This window comes from Gadus morhua, chromosome 1, assembly GCF_902167405.1.
Source record: "Gadus morhua chromosome 1, gadMor3.0, whole genome shotgun sequence".
NCBI lineage: Eukaryota > Metazoa > Chordata > Actinopteri > Gadiformes > Gadidae > Gadus > Gadus morhua.
In genome coordinates this window covers 12,508,485-12,528,711 of record NC_044048.1, presented here as the reverse complement: position 1 = coordinate 12,528,711, position 20,227 = coordinate 12,508,485, and the positions used below count along the sequence as shown (strand labels likewise).

The 20,227-nt window shown below is 44.6% G+C and overlaps 1 protein-coding gene across 6 annotated transcripts in view; it reads left to right on the top strand.

Annotated features, from left to right (window-relative positions):
- The window catches only part of znf512b (zinc finger protein 512B), a 33,310-nt gene extending 13,450 nt beyond the window's left edge, over positions 1 to 19,860 (top strand). For 3 of the 6 annotated variants that reach the window (XM_030353554.1, XM_030353557.1, XM_030353570.1), the window contains 15 exons: positions 3,289 to 3,368; positions 3,825 to 3,953; positions 4,331 to 4,506; positions 4,757 to 5,049; positions 5,161 to 5,238; positions 5,907 to 6,041; positions 6,900 to 7,027; positions 9,000 to 9,092; positions 11,520 to 11,618; positions 12,331 to 12,588; positions 14,054 to 14,380; positions 14,790 to 14,891; positions 15,241 to 15,303; positions 15,628 to 15,726; positions 15,997 to 19,860. In XM_030353554.1, the coding sequence (XP_030209414.1) occupies positions 3,289 to 3,368; positions 3,825 to 3,953; positions 4,331 to 4,506; positions 4,757 to 5,049; positions 5,161 to 5,238; positions 5,907 to 6,041; positions 6,900 to 7,027; positions 9,000 to 9,092; positions 11,520 to 11,618; positions 12,331 to 12,588; positions 14,054 to 14,380; positions 14,790 to 14,891; positions 15,241 to 15,303; positions 15,628 to 15,726; positions 15,997 to 16,374 (2,438 nt within the window). In that variant the 3' untranslated portion in view covers positions 16,375 to 19,860. The remainder of the gene's footprint in view (positions 1 to 3,288; positions 3,369 to 3,824; positions 3,954 to 4,330; positions 4,507 to 4,756; positions 5,050 to 5,160; positions 5,239 to 5,906; positions 6,042 to 6,899; positions 7,028 to 8,999; positions 9,093 to 11,519; positions 11,619 to 12,330; positions 12,589 to 14,053; positions 14,381 to 14,789; positions 14,892 to 15,240; positions 15,304 to 15,627; positions 15,727 to 15,996) is intronic. The other 3 variants (XM_030353574.1, XM_030353579.1, XM_030353565.1) reach the window with 2 other exon arrangements.
- The last annotated feature ends 367 nt before the right edge of the window (positions 19,861 to 20,227 follow it).

The window sequence follows — 20,227 nt, the reverse complement described above, 5'->3', positions numbered from 1 at the left end:
TGTGTGTGTGTGTGTATGTGTGTATGTGTGTGTGTGTGTGTGTGTGTGTGTGTATGTGTGTGTGTGTGTGTGTGTCTGGTGTGTGTGTGTGTGTGTGTGTGTGTGTGTGTGTGTGTGTGTGTGTGTGTGTGTGTGTGTGTCTGGTGTGTGTGTGTGTGTGTGTCTACACGTGCACTCCTGGGGAGCAGTTGGAGCTCTGAGGTTATCTGAGATCATTAGCAGCTCGTGGTCAAATCTCTCTCCCTCTACTCTTTTCTCTTTTCCCTCCCGTTCTTCCCTTTCTCTTCTCCTTGCCACCATTCGCTCTCTCCTTTTCTGGCCAGATCTTTCTACTTTTCTCCACGTTTTTCAATCCCTCTCCCTCCACCATCTCTTCAGTGTTCCCAGTGTCGAGCAACTGTTGCAGACAGCTGGTAGGCAGCCATAATGTGATACCGGTCAAACAGCTGTATTATCTGCCAGGCCGTGTGCAAGAGAAGAGAAGGGGAGGGGGGCAGGGGGGAGGTGGGGGGGGATTTAGAAAAGATACAATAAGCTTGCTTTGTTTTCGGAGGAACAGTGCGGCTCACATGGCACTGGGATCTTGCTGCTGTGCCACACGAAGCAAACCTGTTTTGAATAAACGACAAACGGTTATCAGTTAAAAATAATCCAGCGTTTGCGTTAGTTTTGTATCGCAACCTAAAAAAATAGCACGCTGGGCAGTTTGTATCCTCACCTGAGCCGGTGTGCGCTTGTTTGCGTGCACGCGTATTTGTGTGTGTGTGTGCGTTATTCCCGACTGCCTAATTGTTGTGCACATAAAAGACGGACCTCTGATAGCAGTTACTAAGTCAACTCAAGCCCATTTCCATAGCAACAGGACTGTATCTTCCCCAAGAGCAGAATTAATTAATTATACTTTTTTTTTCACAAGACCTTTTATTTTCCAAGACAGGAATTAGAATACATGCTCAATTTCCTCCGGGGCACAAGAGCTTCGTCGGCTGTATCACCTCTCCAGCTGCTGCCCAGACAGCTAATATAGAAACGCTCTAGTCGCCTCGGAGAATATTAATGCACTCATATCTCTACACCGCACATCGCACACACACATGCACACGCACGCATCCACACACACACACACACACACACACACACGTCTCAGCGATTTTTTATTGTGCGTATTTATAAGCATATGTGCTCCGAATCGCCCTCTAACACATTGATACTCTGTTTTTCAATGGCTTCTATTCTTCTCTGAAATCTACTAAGGCCTAACTTAAGTGCAAAGTAAAAACATCACACACATGACTGACAGGAGGAATGAGGAAACCAACTATTAACAACAATTAAAACCGACACAGCTCTGGCTTAATAAAGAAATACAAATAAAAAAAGACAAGGGAGAGTGAGAGGTATTGCCTGAGCTTTGGTGTTTAAAAAAGTGCAAAGGAATCAGGGGAACTGGTCAGTTGTGAACATGTTAGATTGTGGATGTGTCCACAGGGAGATGTTCGGTCACTAGATGAAATCCCTTAGCCAACACAAACCGTTTTCCCTTTTTTTCCTCTTCTAAGAGCCCATGCTAACACAAAATCTATTCATTTATTTGATGGAAAACCCTTTAACCTTTTCATAATCCTCGCTGGATCGCACAGTGCTGTGATCTAGATTTAGGCTCACTGTCATCGGCCCCCCAGTAAACAACACTGTGTTTTCCTGTCTATCAAAGAGTATGTGGGAGTTAACATGTTGAAAAATGTTCCAGCCATTGTAAAGCACGTGGGAAATTCAATGGGAGGCTGATGCTGTTTTACACTTCAATAGAAATCTTCTCAATGCCTTCTTTTAGGTTGTTCACATAGTTCCGGTTGAGACGTTGTAGATCTAATAGTCTTAGATTGCCTAAATGTCTTTCCCATTTTCTCCCCAAAAGCTGCTGCTGCTTCGGCTGCTGATGTCATACTAAAGCGAGGGTTGTTAAAAAAAATGTACATCACATGTAACATTATCCACATTATGAATTTTGCGGTGGCTGTTCTAACCTGCGGCGTCGCCCATTCAGAATACTGCTGGGTCACACAGCCGAGCTATCCACCTCTACATTTGCCTCACTCAGCTTCCACACTCGGCTTCATCTCCTTTCTTCGCTTTTGTCAGCCTCCTCCTCCTCCCCTCCCCGTCTCTCGCTCTCTCTCTCTCTCTCTCTCTCTCCCTCTCTTCTTCCCTCCCACACGCTCTCTCTCTCCTCCCTCCTCCCTCCTCCCAAAGCTCTCGGTCTTCTTCTCCTCCTGGTAGCAGGGTAGATAATAAGTGGAGCAGAGGGCTGATAGTGCAGAGGTCTAATTGCAGCGGAGAAGAGAACGGTAATGAGCCAGCGGGCTGCCAGTCCTTATAGGCGGCGGGGTGATTGTGTGTGTGTGTGTGTGTGTGTGAGTGTCTGCGCACACACACACACACACACACACACACACACACACACACACACACACACACACACACACACACACACACACACACACACACACACACACACACACACACACACACACACACACACAGACACACACGCGCACACACACACACGCACACACACACACATATCAACGTATTTCCTTACACAGAGCAGTTGGACGAGAACAGGGAAGTAGGGAAACGAGAAATACAAAGGGTGATTGAAGGCATAGGCTGTGGCGAGGGAAACACAAGGCCACAAATGAGATAGATAGATGGACGGAGAGAGATAGAGGGAGGCAGTGCGTCCTCTGCGCTGTGTCAGAGGTTCAACCCGGCACCGTTTGATTTATAGCTGATCTATCTGGCTCAGCACACCACTGTATCTACTCTCTCAATCGCTCTCTTTCTCCTTTTCACTCCCCTCTCCCCCTCTTTCTTTCCATTTCATACTCCAGCGCTAAGCCGGTTCCCTGACACGACTCACTATTCACTAATATGCACCCGGTCTCTCACTTGTTCCACATCTGTGTTCTGTAATGAGGTATCCCTGTTGAAATGCTAGCATCGTGGGCACCTTCAGCACTTTGTTCTTGGTCGTGAGGCTGTATTTTTAAAAAGACCATGGATCATTGAATGAAATATGAAGGTAGGCTGAATATAAAGGTAGAGATTTGTTTTTCCAGTGGTATTCAAGGTGCTTTTCTCTAGGGCATCCCGGTTTGACGCAGTCGTTGCTTCAGTGATGAATCTTTCTCCGTTATAATTAATTGATGACGGTATTCTTGACTAATTATCTCTCTCTCTCTTTCTTTCTCTCTCGCTCTCTCACTCTCTCTCTCCCCTTCCCAGGTACTTTGTGCGGTGAGTCATTCGAGGGGAAGAGGAAAGGTCGTCCTAAAGTGGACGTTCAGGAACTCAGGAGTATCCCTGTGAGTATGTCTCTTTTTCCTGGACTTGACTTCAGGAACATTGTACATCGATGCTTTGTAGATAACGAGAAATACCGACTAGAAAGATAATTTACAGTATTGAGTATTGATTTTGATATTTTTATTGTTATCATCAACTCTACTGGAGTTAAAGGATCCGATTTCTGAAAGCTACAAACAGTTGAGAAATATCAATACAAATCCATAGTTAAAGAAAAAAAGCATTCCAAAATTATTTTCTCAAAATGATTTTAAAATCAAATAGTCTCATATATCTCATCCATCTCATATCATGCCAAATATACTCATCGCCTGCAACCAGCGGCTACTTTTACTTGACTTTAAGAGCATGCCACAGGCATTTTGACTGTATCTCCAGGGCAGATTGTGTGAGTGTGCCTGCGGTACAGCAGTCAACTACAGGTACATTCCTGTCTCTGTTCCTTCCCGGAGCAGGCCCATATGATAGTACAGTGGAAGGAAGAGTTTAAGCGTCGCTCCAGGGTAAAGTGTCCGTGCTCGGGCTGCTGGTTAGAGTTTCCCAGCATCTATGGCGTCAAGTACCACTACCAGCGCTGCCAGGGGGTGAGTCACAGAGCCCGATTATGCCCAACCCTGGAAGAAGCGTGAAGTCCATTCATAGTTTTATGTTGCTTTCGGGGAAGTAAAGCTCAAACTACAAATGTTGTGCTAATTGACATGCAGTAGTAAAAAAAATCTGTATGTGACTTTGATATGACTTGCTATTTTCTACTGTAAGAGTATTACAGAAACGGTGAAGGGACTGATGTTACTGTTTTTCCTTCTCTTTCTCTTACTCTTACTCTTTCTCTCTCTCTCTCTCTCTCTCTCTCTCTCTCTCTCTCTCTCTCTCTCTCTCTCTCTCTCTCTCTCTCTCTCTCTCTCTCTCTCTCTCTCTCTCTCTCTCTCTCTCTCTCTCTCTCTTTGTGTGTGTGCACCAGGCCCCTCTATCAGAGAAGATGAGCCACAGCTGTCCCTATTGCGAGGCGGTGTTTGCCACAAAGGTGCGCCTGCAGAAGCACACGCTGTGGAACCACCCAGACAGGGTGAGCGTGGAGCCCAAGGGGGAGCAGCCCAAGCTTCAGAAGACCCCTTTCAAGGCCAATGCCAAGAAGAGGTAATCCTGATAAAAAATATATATGTCACTGACACCAGACCTTAGAGGGAATACCGAGATTTCAATCATTAACGACCAGGTAGGGGCTTCGACATCTTGCCCAAGGCTGCCCACAGTTAGACTAAAGACATTGGGCATCAAACCCAGTACCATTTGTCTGGGAGTCAAACATCCTTGCCTCTACACTAGCCTTCCCTCATGCACATCTCTAATGACGTCTACATTCCTCCCTGTATCGGATGACATCCAGGCCCATGGAGAACAGCCCACCCTCCCCGGTGTTCTTCAAAGTGAAAAAGACCCACGAAGCGTCCACGCCCTCTCACAACGGCGAGTTGCCCCCACACCGAGGCGAGCGGAAGCCCCACGTCCACAGCCAGGCCCCCCTGCCGGTCGTCCACGCGCCCCAGCCGGTGCTCCAGCCCCAGTCCCACCAGTCGGAGCGCTCCCCGAGCACCTCGTCCGACAACGGGGGCAGCGAGAGCGAGGGAGGCAGCCTGCCGCCCCCCTTCCTGGACGAAGACCCCGAGCGGATGAAGCATAGTAAGATAATGAAGCACGCTCCGCTGCCGGACCCCCAAGCTGTGTGGACTGCGGGTCGTTGCGGTGCCACGGTGTGTGTTTGACCATCCCTTGCTCTTTGTTCTCCTTTCGAGCCAGGACGGAAACAGAAAACACCCAAGAAGTTCACCGGCGAGCAGCCCTCCATCTCAGGAACATTTGGCCTGAAAGGCAAGTCAAGTGTACAAATGGGTTTGGACAAACAAAGGACAAATTGGTGCCATTTGATGCACCTTTGTGGGTCTTTGATACAATGGGCCCCATCAGGCTTCTTTTCTATAATTAATGGACTGCTGAATATATTGAGAAGCCAAAGGAGTTTACTAGTAGTAAAAATATTAGTCTTCTTTTTATGATGAAACTCTCAACAGTGGCTCTGCCTTTTCATATGCCAACTTCAGAGGGGTTTCATATGCTGCTTAATGGATGAGTGAATCACTGTGCACCCTTCTCTGCCTCTGTCTCTCTCTATGTCAGCATCATTAAAAACGTTTTGAGTCCTGCACTTATGACCTCAAATCTCTCTCTCTCTCTCCCTCTCCATCCTCCTCTCTCCCTACCTTCATCTCTCCCTTTTTATTTATCCATGTCAGAAAAACTTCAACCCAGTGCAACTTTATCTGTTGCTTTTGTTAATTTTTTCAATGGTGTTTTCATTTATTATTAATATCTAAACTCATCCCTATTTGGTCACTTTCCTGTGTATGTGTGTGTGCGTGTTTTTGTGTGTGTGTGTGTGTGTGTGTGTGTGTGTGTGTGTGTGTGTGTGTGTGTGTGTGTGTGGTGTGTGTGTGTGTGTGTGTGTGTGTGTGTGTGTGTGTGTGTGTGTGTGTGTTTAGGTATGACCAAGGTGGAGGAGAAGCTGAAGGCAGGCCGGGGGAAGAGACCAGAGGGGAGTGGCTTCAGTGAGGAACCCCAGAGAAGACCCAATCACAGTCAGCCAACCAAGAAAGACCCGGCTCCAGCTGCTTCTGGTAAAACATATCCTGCATTTCTTTATGAACAAAATATTTACAGTTACAATATGTACGATTAAGACCCTCCCAGTTAGCAGGAAGGGGACTTAACGAAATAACGTCAATATCAATCACTGTACTTTGCACTCTGATTGGCTTTGAAAACTGTGTGACGCAAACTAGCATAGTTTGGCTGGCTGGGTGGCAAGATTGGGCAGGGTTTATAGTAAGATTCTTGTAAACAAAGAGAGGTACGAGCCAGCCAGCATTTTTTATTTTATATGATGTGATTGAAATTACAATCAACCGGCATGGACTACAGATAAATCCATGTCATTTTAAGCTACAAGCTAGTTGAAATGATACACTTTGTGACTTTAATCTTTTTACAAACCTACACCCAATTGTAATGACACATGAAGTAATACATAACATTGAACACTGTCAGATTCATTATGGACGCTCCAGTGATTTCCATTTTCCTCTCTCTGTTTTCCATCTTGATTTTCCGCCGCAACAGTGTTTGTGACACCAACAGGCCATAGGGCAACATAATTGACAATTGACAGGTTGTCAAGTCGTTGATGGGATATTTGGAAACCGGGGTGTCAGGCAAACTGGAGTGTCGAGCAATATAGCTCCATCTATGTGGCAGACAACCCTCCAGAAGGAGGTGGCCCGTGCTTTAAAAGCATTAAAGTGTTTTTTTATTGAAGCGGAGCAGATCATAAAGGGACTAGAGAGTCCATATCGTAGTCGCCTGTGAACGATCTCACCCACATGTCTCTGGTGGAGTCATCTCCTGGAGAGACCTAAGAGCCATAAAATGCCCCCCCCCAAAATACACAGTGTTGATCTTCATGTGTGCCTCTCCAGGGCCTCCTTACGACACACAATGGCAGCATTCTATCTCGGAGCGAGGTGAGGTGGTGTGTCCCAATTGCTCCATTGTCACCCGGAAGACGGTCGCTGGCCTGAAGAAACACATGGAGATCTGCCAGAAGGTCAGTGTAAGGTCACAGCTCTCTGCCAAGGCTAAGGGAATAGCAAGGCGGGGACAGTGAAGGCTGTGTAATGAGTCGTATGCCGTTTAAGAAGGAACAGAGTGTTAATCTCATGTTCATTCACCAGGGGAGTCACCACAGTTTAACAGTGTGGTATGACAGTGGTGTCATAGTGTATCATATTTGCGCAACTGATTTACATGTTGGCTTGTCAGGTGGAGGCAGAATCGGTTATAGGTTCTCTGGGTGGCTTGAACCGCGCCCCACTTGTTTTTCCGTGTTACACATATATGAAGGTTATCATTTATACATCATCATAAAATATTCACACCTGGATTTCTGAATTCTGAACTTGAAGTCACCTCCATTAAAGGAATCATAAAAAAGATAAATATGCTTATAGTTAGATTAAATTAAAGTACTGCTGTGCAACCACAAATCTTCAAATACTCCACAAAAGTTCAATCTCCCAACTTGACAAATCAAGTGGGCTTGATTTGTCAAGTTGGGAGATTCTGTGTGTGCTGCGTGTTGCAATATGTCTGTGTGTTGATGTCCAACATCCATCAACAAGCTCTGCAATGTTCTCGGCAGCCAGCCGAGAAGCTACCAGCTAGCTCGCTAATCGGCATTGGTTCATGTTTCTGGTTCAGGCATAGAGAGGTCGCCAAAGCGGTTTGTCAAATTGTTTGTTTGACTTGAAATATTCACCCAAAATGATCGTTGGGGTTTTACAGCACAATGACCTGTTCTCTTGAGAATCTTAAGCTTTGTATGTATCTTACAAACACTCCTCAAAACATAGTCCTATGTTTGTGGACCCGTCTTTCTTATGTTCTCCACTGCTTCTAAGAGCGTCTACTTAAACCGTGCATGTGTCTTTTATTTGAATCTTCTCTAACAATTGAAAAGCCTGTAAACTGATCTGACCTCGGCCTCAGCGAAAACCTTAAATTCACCACATGCTCGCAGCTACATTAACAGGGAGTTCTGCGATTATTCCATACAATACAACAGACGCCTTTGTCAGAGAAACGCCCGGCATGGCCAAGACTTGATCACTCGTTTTGTACACTTGTCAACACCCAGCTAGGAATGAATATCTCCCTGCTAGTATAACCCATTTGGCATAGGTAAGAATAGTGCAACTTGGCTCCATTGTTCCTGGATTGTCCTAAATGTGAGCTGGGATATAGAAGCCTGCTCCCCCACAATCGTCGACTTGGTATTGTATTAACCTGCTGAAGAACCACTGTAATGCTATAAGAAGTATTTTAAAGCGCTCCCAATGCAGGGTGCCAGGGAGCTGAGGACATGGAGGGTATCGATTGGGAAGTTTAATAAGTTCTCGCCCTGCCGAAGTTTGAATATTGTCTATGTGTAGTTTTGGCCATCGCTTTGCTGTGTGCATTTTGAGTGGTGAAAACCAAGTGAGCAGGTTTCATTTTGTAAGTTTCTGAATTGTATATGTGTATAAAAGGGCAGGTATCAGTAAAAACTGAAGAGCCCGGACCAAGCAGAATAATAATTTTTCACTGGGAAGCACTTTAGCTGAGCAGGCTCTCAGCCCTGTGAGATGATCCCCAGTCATTTTTATGGCTCCTTGGCGCAGGAGCCGATGTGACTCTATTAAAATGACAGGTCAGCCATTAAGTAGTGAAAAAATCACTACATTACTACTGGGTCACTGAACGGGACCAAAAAAAAGGACCTGTTCCCACATCAATAACGTGAAGTAAAGCTGTACGCCGAACAATAGTATAGATTCATAGAACATCGTATATTACCAAAGTGCGTAGTGTATTAAATTGTATTTTTCCCGGTTGTGTAAAATCCATTATCCGGTTACACAGCGCTGCTGTATTGCCAGGGCCAACATGGAGTAACCGCCGGTGCAGCCCACGGTCTGAGCACATTCGCTTCCCCCTCAGTCGTGTCATTGGATCCTCTGTTCCACCTCTTCCCCTCACAGCTCCAGGATGCCCTGAAGTGCCAGCAGTGTCACAAGCAGTTTAGATCAAAAGCCGGCCTCAACTACCACACCATGGCTGAACACAGTACCAAGGTATGCACACACACGCACACACACACACACGTACATGCACGCCCACACATACATAGATCTTGTGCTTAACACCGCTGGCCTAATGACCCACTGACCACAGTTGTCATCTGTCAGCAAACAGCAAATTAAGTGCTGGAACACGGGGTGGGAGGCTTGACTTGCACTGCTGGTATCATGTGTAGAAACCCAAACGTAAGCACGTCACCAGTTTCACCTTTCAGGCCAGGCCGGATGTCGTGGTGAACACTGCGCTGTACACTGTTGCACAGTCGGCCGTTGTTTTTCCTGTGCAAACACACCTGTCTTCGTGCTTGACTTATCACAATGGTCTTTTCTTTGGGGGTAATTCATGGGGGGGGGGGCGTGATCATCACGCTGCTGAACAGAGGATTGATGTTACGGCCCCCTGACGCGCTCATATTACGCTCGGCAGCTGTCTTAACTCCTGACAGCAGCGAGCTTCATTTAGATATTATCATGACACGCTTACATTAGAAGAGTGGCGCTCCTATGAAGTTGTCTGAATAATTCACTGAGGCCCTTTTAAAAAACTGCCATGAAAGATTGATGAACGTACGTGCGCTAAAACCAGTGGCCCGAGGTATGTCCTCGTCCCCCTTTCTTTGTTGGGCTTGTTTTCCTACATTTATCCACGTCGTCGCACAACTCTCGTATGTTTCGCTCTCCTTTTTATTTGAAAAATGATCGTTTGATTCACGATGGGCTTCATATGCGTCATGGAGTGAGCCAATAATTTGAGCCGTCTGTGTCGGCCAAGTGATAACTCTTAAGGACAGTCGTTTGTCTTAAGTGTGGACGCTGTTGTGTGATGACCTGAATGACTGGCAGCAGTCCAGACCAGCGGTGCTAGAAACCCTCTGGCCTTGTTTAGTTTCAGCAGGATGCCGGGAGATGCACTCACTAACTGTGACTTACGTCTTTATTTAGCCAATTGGAGGGAAGCAAAGCGGAGTAGAGTTGGTAAGAGACGGCGGGGGGATGAAGTGAGAGAACCACTGGCCCTGGGCCAAGGCTACCACAGCTCTGTCCAATTCAAAACATTGATTTCCGAACAGCTTGACCTCAGCCGGAGCATCATTTACCCTTCCATACTCCCTAAGATGTTATTCAGTTCAGATATCCATAGGTGTTATCTGGGATCCAGCAGTGCTAAAGGTTATAGCATAACTTCTGGGGGGAGACGGCACAGAGCTTGGGACAGAAACCAAAAACCAAAAACCAAACGGAGCGGGGTTATGCCTTGCTTCCTGTTTCGCTACAAAGATTTTCTACCTAAGAGAAACTCATTTGCACGAGTGGATGAAGCTTTCAGAAGCGGATTGTAATAAATATTTCTACAATGGCCAGTTTACAACGTGTAATTTTAAACCTTCACAGACACTTTGTCTAAGTACGTTGGTGTCCGGACAGGATGTTTTAGTTGGCCTTCCCAAGGGGAAATTCATACCAGTGCTGGCCGAGATTATGATCTCTGTTAGTTAATTACGTGTTACAGATCCCTGCCTCCAGCAAAATGATTGGTCGAAACCAATATTAAGTGGGAGAAAGAGAAACACCCCCGCTCACCAAAATTTGACCTTGTCTGCCATCTGAGTTTAGAATATCAAACTAAATTCAGATTAGTGAGCCTACGAAGAGCACTACAATAATGTTTTGGAGTATAGTTGGGCCCTGCACCAGAATAGCTGATAGATAGCTTACTACCACCTCCCCCTATTTTATATCCTGTCTGTGATTGCGTCTGTGTCTCTCCCCTGTGTGCCTCCTGTTTTACTCTGATGGAGGCATTACAAGTACATGCCGATGCAGTTCCATGTGTTTTTCACCTGCCAAGCTAAATCAAAGCAGGGAAGCGAATGTCTGTGTGTGTCGGTGTGTGTGTGTGTTCTCTCGCCCGAAGGCAAGAGAGTATGACACCCTTTTCCTTTTCACTACAGATTTATTCCGCTGAAGCTCCCATCTTACCTCAACAGTACTTGGGGATCAAAAAAAAATCCTGTGCAGTGCGATAACAGATTACATAAAAATACCTGAAGTGATAGGCAACGTTCCCCCGTTCTTCCCTGCATTCCTTTGCTCGCTCTCTGTCTCTTTTCTTCTTCTGCCTGGCAGCCGTGCCTGCCATCTGCTGTTCTGCTCTCGGCTGGGGTTTGGCACCTAACCGACAGCCCAGTGAGAACATGAGTTTGACAGTTGTCATAAACATGCCTTGAGTAACTGCCTCTCCATGAAACCACTTAATGATCATGGGCTCGGTGGGATCTGCATGTGATGGAAAACACATTAAGCCCCTCACTTTGCTTTATATTTTACCCCCGTTCCTTTCTCTTTCTAAGTCAGGAGGGAGGGGGTGTGCCTGATAATGGAATTAGCGTGTGCGACGCTGTGTTTGTCCTCCTCTCCTAGCCCTCGGGGAGCGAAGGCCAGACGAGGGACGAGCAAGAGGAGAGAGACAGGCTGCGGCGAGTGCTCAAACAGATGGGCCGAATCAAGTGTCCTAGTGAGGTATGCACACTTCATCCCTGCTCTAATCCCCCTCTCTCTCTCTCTCTCTCTCTCTCTCTCTCTCTCTCTCTCTCTCTCTCTCTCTCTCTCTCTCTCTCTCTCTCTCTCTCTCTCTCTCGACTCTCTCATCATGCACTGGTCCACTATTTCCCTTCCCATTTTTCCATTAATCTGCTTTTTCACTCCTTCTCTTTTCCTTTTCCCTCATTCCAGCGTTTTCCTTTCTTCAGCTCCTCCCCCTGCCCCCATCTCATTCCCTCCATTCCACACATCACCCTTTCCATTTCCCTTTCAACCTTTTGCCCAAACCCACATCAACACTCTGCTTTCTACGATTACACCGCAGTGTGAGAAAGCAGAGAGACAGAGAGGGGTAGGCAGCAGTGGAATACTCACCTTTCCTCGGCCGCCATGCGGCTTGTCTGGGATTCTAACAACGACTGCAGAAAAAACTGTCGACTAGATATGATGACGGTTGTGTTCCATTAAAAACCATGCCGTGCTCCACTTACCCAGATTCCTGTCTAAAGTGTATTTTCATCTGTCGTCTTGATATCTGTCCCACACAAACACACGCGCACACACACACACACACACACACACACACACACACACACACACCACACACACACACACACACACACACACACACACACACACACACACACACACACACACACACACACGCACGCACACCATAACACCACGACAGGGCTGCTCGGCTCACTTCTCCAGTCTGATGGGCTACCAGTACCACCAGAAGCGGTGCGGGCGGGACCTCTCGGAGGACCAGAAGCCTGTGTTCCTGTGCCAGCACTGTGGGAAGACCTACCGCTCCAAAGCCGGCAGGGACTACCACATACGCACCGAACACCCACCCGCCGCCGCTGCAGACAGCCCCAACAACAACAGCGCTAACAACCACGACGACAGCACCACCGACACCAACAACAACACAGGCAAAGAGAGGGTAAGACGGAGCGTTGTGACGCACGGTCTTCAGCATTAAAGTTTCATGTTTCGTAGTACATACTTAAAGGTAGGGTATGCAGTTTGGAGAAACCAGCCAGAATGAGCTGGATTAAGAAAGTATCCAGTCGAACAAATTAGGGATCGACCGATACAGATTATTTAGGGCCGATACGATACCGATATTTTTTCATCAGCCTTAGCCGATACGCCGATACGCCGATACCGATATTTAGAGCCGATACTACTTTTCTTTTTCTTTTTTTCTTTTTTTTTTGCTCCCTCAATCATAAAATTACACTGATAACAAATGTTACAAGTCTCAATTAAAAAAAAGGAACATTTATTGAACTTCAATATAAAAAACTATATTTAACAAATAGTAAAAACAGGTGAGGTAGAACAAGTAAAAAAAATAAAATAAAAATTGGCGAAAAAAATATCGGTGAAAATCGGCCGCATATCGGCCGATACCGATGCACGTAAAAAACGCGAATATCGGCCGATAATATCGGCCGACCGATATATCGGTCGATCCCCAGAACAAATACCAGCCCTCACTTCAGGCCTCCCTCCAAAGCCACTACTGAAGACACATGACCAGTTAGCTAGCTTTAGCAGAAGGTCTGCCTAGCTTGTCGATGACTCCGGTCATGCAAAATAAGCGGCCACGGATACTGGATTTATTTTTATTTTGTCAGAGTTCTCGATTTATTGAGTGCAGTCGGGGATGTAAAGAGGATTTCTGCAAATAGGAAAAAACATGCATCTTAAAGATGAAAGTACCCTACCTTTAAAGCCCTCTGTACCGCCATTCAGATCTCATCTTACGTCTGATATGACTACGTCAATCTGAACATTTTGTAAGTGAAACATTTGGTACTATTTGCGGTTATTGCACTTTCATCCGAGGCGATTTACATTAATGAGCAGATTGGCCGGGCTTAGGCATCTTACTCGAGCATCCCCACAGGTACTTTTGTCTGGGAGTCTGAGCACTAACCACTTATCCCGCTCCCCGCTGTAATATGACATGTTATCAAGTGAAACAGGTAATGAGCGTGGGAAGAAACTTGGGCACAATCATTCTTGGATTTAATGTGTCATGCAAAAGTGACAAAACAGGCGAGCCAGCTGTGTGTTATACGAGGGAGAGGGGGAAACAACTTATGATGGATATTTTAGACTGCCAGCATCTAATAAAATATGTTTTATATCTGTTAGCATTTATGAGAAAAATGTGGATTTCTTCCAGCAAGGGGGGGAAATTTTACTTTTCATATGCTGGTGTTTACTTGTTTAAAATGCGATTAAAGTATAGTAAATCATTAACAAGAAACAAATATCTACGAGAATACGTTCATGTCAGAAAAAACTGCAAAACCAAAAGCACTATATGAAGTATATGTGTTGTGAGGAGCCCTGTGGTAGAGCTCAACCGTTATGTGTGTGCGTCTCTCCTCCAGGTGATCCCTGAAGAGACCCCGCCCGCTGGCCGGAAGGAGCCGGCCGAGCAAAGGGAGTGGCAGGAGAAGGCAGCCCCCGCCCGGCACAAGGAGGAGTGGGGGAGCAGGGACGCTGAAGGAGCCAGAGAGCCGGAGCCAGACAGGGCAGGGGTGGCGGCGAGCGAGAGCCTGGGGGAGGACTTTGATCGGACGCCCAGCGGCAGGGTGCGGCGCCGCTCCGCCCAGGTGGCGGTCTTCCATCTGCAGGAGATCGCCGAGGACGAGCTTGCCCGGGACTGGGGCACCAAGCGCCGCATCAAGGACGACCTGGTGCCCGACAGCAAGCGGGTGAGTGGGGCCGCCGCCGATGTCCCACACCACGACGCCCACACATGGTATTTTAGACGCTGGCTGTCGGGGCAGACCGCTGGAGGAGCATTTAAAGGACCAGCAGCCACCTGGCCACCGTTTGAACATCAAAACAAGCATCGCAGAAACACAAGCACGCACTGACGCACTCTGACGCTCTCAGCACACGGCGGAGGGACCGCATCAAAGCCGGTCTGGACATGAAAGACGGCACATTCAAACACAACACCCAAAAATTTGATAAAAGTCGTCCTTGTCCGTGTTTGATGTCAACCGACACGTCCCACTGCTTTTTCTTACCCTCCTCTTGAACTTTTCGTTCTCTGATCCACAGCACCGCCCGGACACTTTAAACTAATGTTTTGTCCTTTTTCTGCTGCTCCTTCAGCTAAACTACACCCGCCCGGGCCTCCCTAACTTCAGCTCTGAGCTGCTGGAGACGTGGAAGAATGAAGTCAAGGAGAAGGGCTTCATCAGCTGCAGCAATGGAGTAAGAAACGGATGTGTTCACTGTCGCAGCATGTTCAACAACAGATTAGCCAATTCATGAACCCTAAACTGCTTGGAAAATTGACTCAATTCATAGATTACCTTGTTAGTTGTTAGGGTGTTTGACTCCAAGCCGAAAGCTTTTGGGTTCAAACCCTTATTTCAGCAGTCTATCTGCATGCCCCCTTCGGCCTTTGTTATTAACTTTTAATGAAGGCCCTGTATCTGAATTCACTGTTTGTTCCTTTGATTGAAAGCACCTAGAAATGTATGAGTAAGGTTCAGGAAAGGGTTTTGGGATATATCGTTGTTTTTTTGTTTATTGATACCTTTTTTCTTGGGGGGATTAGAGTTGTGAAGCAGTGTACTCCAGTGTGTCAGGACTCAAAGCCCATCTAGCAAACTGCATCCAGGTATGTAACATACAACATATCTTATCAGTCTCCACAACAATAAATGCTTACAATATATACATTTTCCATTTCCATGGCAGTGCATTGTTGTCCATTTACAGAGATTTGATATCTGACAACAGACAAAATAATGGCAAGGATTGGACAATGGCTGATTGTCAGATGAAAACCAATTTCAAGTATAGATTACCATATTTTTGCATTGCCAAATTGTAATTATGATGAATCAATATGTGTGTGTGTGTGTGTGCGTGTGTGTGCATATGTGTGTCTCTGTTTGTGTGTGTGTGGGGGGGGGGGGGGTTGGCTGTGTGTATATTGCAGGGAGGTGGTGAAATGGGCAAGTACACCTGTCTAATCTGTCAGAAGGAGTTCAGCTCAGAGAGCGGTGTCAAATACCACATCAGCAAGACACACTCGCAGGTGGGCTCACAACTCCTGTTGTGTTTATGAACTCTCCAGTTGGAGGCAGTTAGTTCCTGAGCCCAATCCAATGCTATACCGAATGATATTGCTCAGTTGTTAGTAAAACATTTCAACACAGTTGACTTTTGCTAACACCTCCAGACATAGTGGCGGTGAAATATGGAAGAAAGATAAAGTGTGGATATGTTGTGTCTATAATTAAACGCGTGCTACTTCACACTCCTTCAACATCACATAACCGTGTGTTTGGTTTCGGTTTGGCCTCAGAATTGGTTCCGTGCAGCAGCAAGCCATGTGGTCAGCACCAGCAGCAGCAGCAGCAACAGCAGCAGCAGCAGCAAGGCTAAACTGCTGGAGAACAGCGACGATGTCAAAGCAGAGGTGAAAAACAGCACCGCCCTGGGGAAGAAAAGAGGCCGCAAGCCCAAAGAGCGCCCTCCTGTGGCCGAGCCGGGTGGGACAGAAACTCCTCCGACGCCACTGAGTAGTACCACTCCAAACTCCATGCTGAGCCCTTCCCTGGACGTTACACCCACCCTCACCGACACACCGAGCCCCACGGACAGTGAGAGTCCACTGGACAACAGACAAGCCAATGGTTACGCCACCAAACGGGGTAAATCCAAAAGGCTTTCCTTAGAGTAGTACTGCTTTTTAAGCGGATTGCCGAACCGTTTATACTTTAACAGGATTTTTAAAGACCCTGCGAATGCCACAAGGACTTGGCACGGAGAAGATCATTAGGTCAACCAACAAGGACTAAATCATTACATAGGGACTGAGAATTAGTTTTAAACAGTTACTATAATATAAACAAACTTAACCATAGTGTTTTCTTTTGTTTATCCATTCAATTTCCAGCCTCCATTTAAAGGGACATGTTTAATTTGTTCTACTCACAACCCATGTTGATTGTAAACATTGACTAATTACTAATTTCTACATGAATCGTTTTTTCTTTCTCTCTTTTTTTTACTAGAATAGTGTTCCAAATTAAGTGAGTGTAATTCTATCTACAGGTCTTTAGGTTGTTGTGTTTTGAGAGATTTTTAACAGGATATTCTATTAGCATGGTGAGATCATTTACTCATAGTGTTTTCCCCTTTGTCCAGATATACTGTAGTGTACATAAAACAATATCTATACTTATATATCTATATACTCAAAGCAATGATGCCATCTATACTTTTTCGAAGCCAACAGGTCAAATTAGCTCATAAGCAATCTGAATTATTTTGCGTGTGTGCTCAGTGCAATGTTGTATTGATCTTGATTTACTTGGAGCTTTTTCCCATTAATTAGCTTTTGCCTTTTATTTCTTATGATTTCTAACAACCAAATATCAAGTTAAATGTAAGCCTGTTGTGAGTTGTTAATCATCTTATCTACCTATTTTGCTATGCTTTCTTTTTCGGTTTGTCAGATTTTATTTCACTTCAACGACATACATGTTTGGAATGACATTTTAACCCACAGCGTGAACGGTATACGGCGTTACAGTGATGACCATGAGTTTCGGGCTTCGTTTCATGGTTCTGGTGGATGAAGCTAAAGCATTTAAGACGTCCCCCGGCAAGGCATTAGAGTATGTTAAAATTACATTAATATATTATTTGACTGACTATACCTAATATTAATTGTATGTTTATGGTCCAAGAGTGGTTGGAAATAGAAATACAGATAGAAGAAGCAATCATGAGAAAGGCCTGTTGCACCATTGCAGCACAATCAAATGAGATGCCACCATTTTATGTGCGGCTTAATACCCTTGGCTACTAGTCCTTTTGCTTAAATCAAAGAGTTGCTATTATCTTTTGTAGAGTGGTTGAAGTTCATAATATTTTATGAGACAAAAGAACGATTTGCGAAATATTCAAATATTATGTATATTATAAATCAATTCCTTGTTGGTAAAAACGATTTTCTTGCACTTTAACCCTTAACCCCACCCGCTTCCTTTTTTTGTATTTTTGCACTCCTAGAGTATCCAACCTAACGCAGTGGCTGTAAGAGGCAGAAGAAAGGCTGTCTTACGCTTATAAATCTAAACTAGAGTTTAAAACATTTATTTGGAGTGGTAATGAGAGGCTTGTTCAACTATTTGTAGTTGTTATCTGATCCAACGTGACCATACATACAAAGCCATAACTGATCTCTAACAGTTGATAGTAAAATATCTAAGTTCTATTAAATGAATTTAATTTATCGATAAAGCCTATTGAGTGCAATCCGAATATGCTATTTTGACTCGAAAACTTTGAAGCAGATACTTGAATCCACAGTTGTATGTACTGTGTATGTCCGTATTAAATAATAGCTTGCTTACTAAAAAAGGAGAGATTGTTGACAGGTTATAAGTCTATTTTATATTGTGTGTATTACCTAGGTAGCATTCGGTTAGCATTATGGGCAGAGGGGAGGACTGAGAACCTTCTAGTGATAAGCATTATGGGAGGAGGGGAGGACTGAGAACCTTCTAGTGAGATGCATTATGGGTGCTTTACTTGCCACTCTACCTTAAGGACTGCTGCAAAGATCTGGTCCTGCTCAGGCAGTCCACTAGTTCATCTTGCCACATTGTCATCTTACTACCATCCGATAATCACAAATGATTATGGGATTGCATCCAACTATAACAATAAGCAACATGATTTATTTTGGAGACGTGTATCTATACCCCAGGTGATATCACCAGGTGGTGGCACCATAGACTTTACGTTGAAACATAACAATTTTTTACTGAATACCGCCAGCTTGAATCCACCAATGGGGTTTATTCAGGAAGGGGGGAGGGGGGGAATTATGCATGTGTCTGTCTGTACTAGGATGGGCGTTCCCCATATATCCAGGGTGGACTACTGGAGAAGGGAAGTTAAGAGAAGCACTGATGGTCCTCTGACCCTAATCGAACTGTCCAAAACTTGGACACCGAGCTGTGCTAGCAAGCGAGTTGGCACCTTTACAATGACTGGATGCGAGGAAATGGTAGCACTTCCTCCAGGAGGGTTGAGCTGTGGCACAAACATCATTTTATCAGTTGCTTGTTATTCGTTTCATTGACTACGTCACATTGAAAATGTTTACCTAACGAGCTTTGGTGTTGCAATATGATAGTTTAGCACTGCTTTTATCAGTGGATATTTTCTATTTTGTCACTCCCTTTACTATTTGTCTTCCTATCATTGGGAAAACACTTATCCTGCAGTATGAGCTAACTGCAACATGTCTAGAGAATACAGCAATACACCATATTTAGCTGGTTTTGTTGGCTTGCTGATATTTTGATATCGATGTATGTATTCTCAACAATTGTATAGCTTTTTTTTCACTTTCCTGCTTCTGTTTGTTTGCTTTGAAAATGCTTTTACATATATTTGAAGAAAAAAATGTTATTGAGAAAAATATGTCCACAAACATCTATGTAGGCCTATATGTTGGCATACATTGTTCTTTTTTTTTTTTTTCAATTATGGGATACACATCACTTGCATTTTGTCTCCATATACACAATGAAAACACATCAACAATTCCTTATATCCAATATGGGACAAGAGGTATGTATGCGTGTTTGTTTCTGTATTTAGTGCACTTACTATCCCATGAAATAGGCTTGAAATAGGAGTGTCGTTGGAGCTTCATAGTTACCTGGACTCTGTTGTGTGACTTTTGTACCTGGGAAAACTGCAGGCTCAAGTGTCTTCCCTTTGTCAGCAATGTTATCTTTCCAACACTGGTTACATATTTTAGATCCCCTTAGAGTCAGATCCTTCCATTTACTCTAAACAAGCGTAGTTCATTTAGAAGCCAGCCTATGTTAAATGTAGAAAATGACATCCACCCATATTGTAAGACATTGTTTGATTTAGGATATAAATATATATTGAGTTCAAAGACATGAGTTAAAGAAATGTTGTAGACTAACTGCCATTGGTATGTAGGTTACAGGTGAAATGAAACTAATGATCTTCTGTTTGTATTTAAGGTTTCCATATAAGAAATTAGGTTGTGTCGTATCTAACATTGAGGTGAAAACACACATCCTTTAATTCTAAGCTTACATTTCCCCCAAACATGTTGTATTTCATGTGCATTAATAACCCTCGACTACTTAATAAAATGTTGTTGACTAAATTTCTGTTTTGTTTTTTGCTCTACATATTATTGGCTCAAAATAAAATAGGGTAAGCCCATATATAGATATGTTTACAAATAAATAAATATACTATTTTATGTTCAATTTGTTAAACTTTATCAGAAGTCCCTCAAGGTCGAACATGTTTAACAATTATTATACAATCAAACCAAATGCTAGCATAAAACTATATTATGACAACAATATATTAACACGAGGCCGAATCGTTTTACAACGTGTCGTCGGCAGTGGGCACAGGTCCTTATATGATTATGAATATTGTACTCGTTTTAAAGAGAGCCAAAAAAAACTGGGAGTTCTGGGAACGGGAGTCCACGTCGAGTTGGTGGTCCGTTAGCTATAACG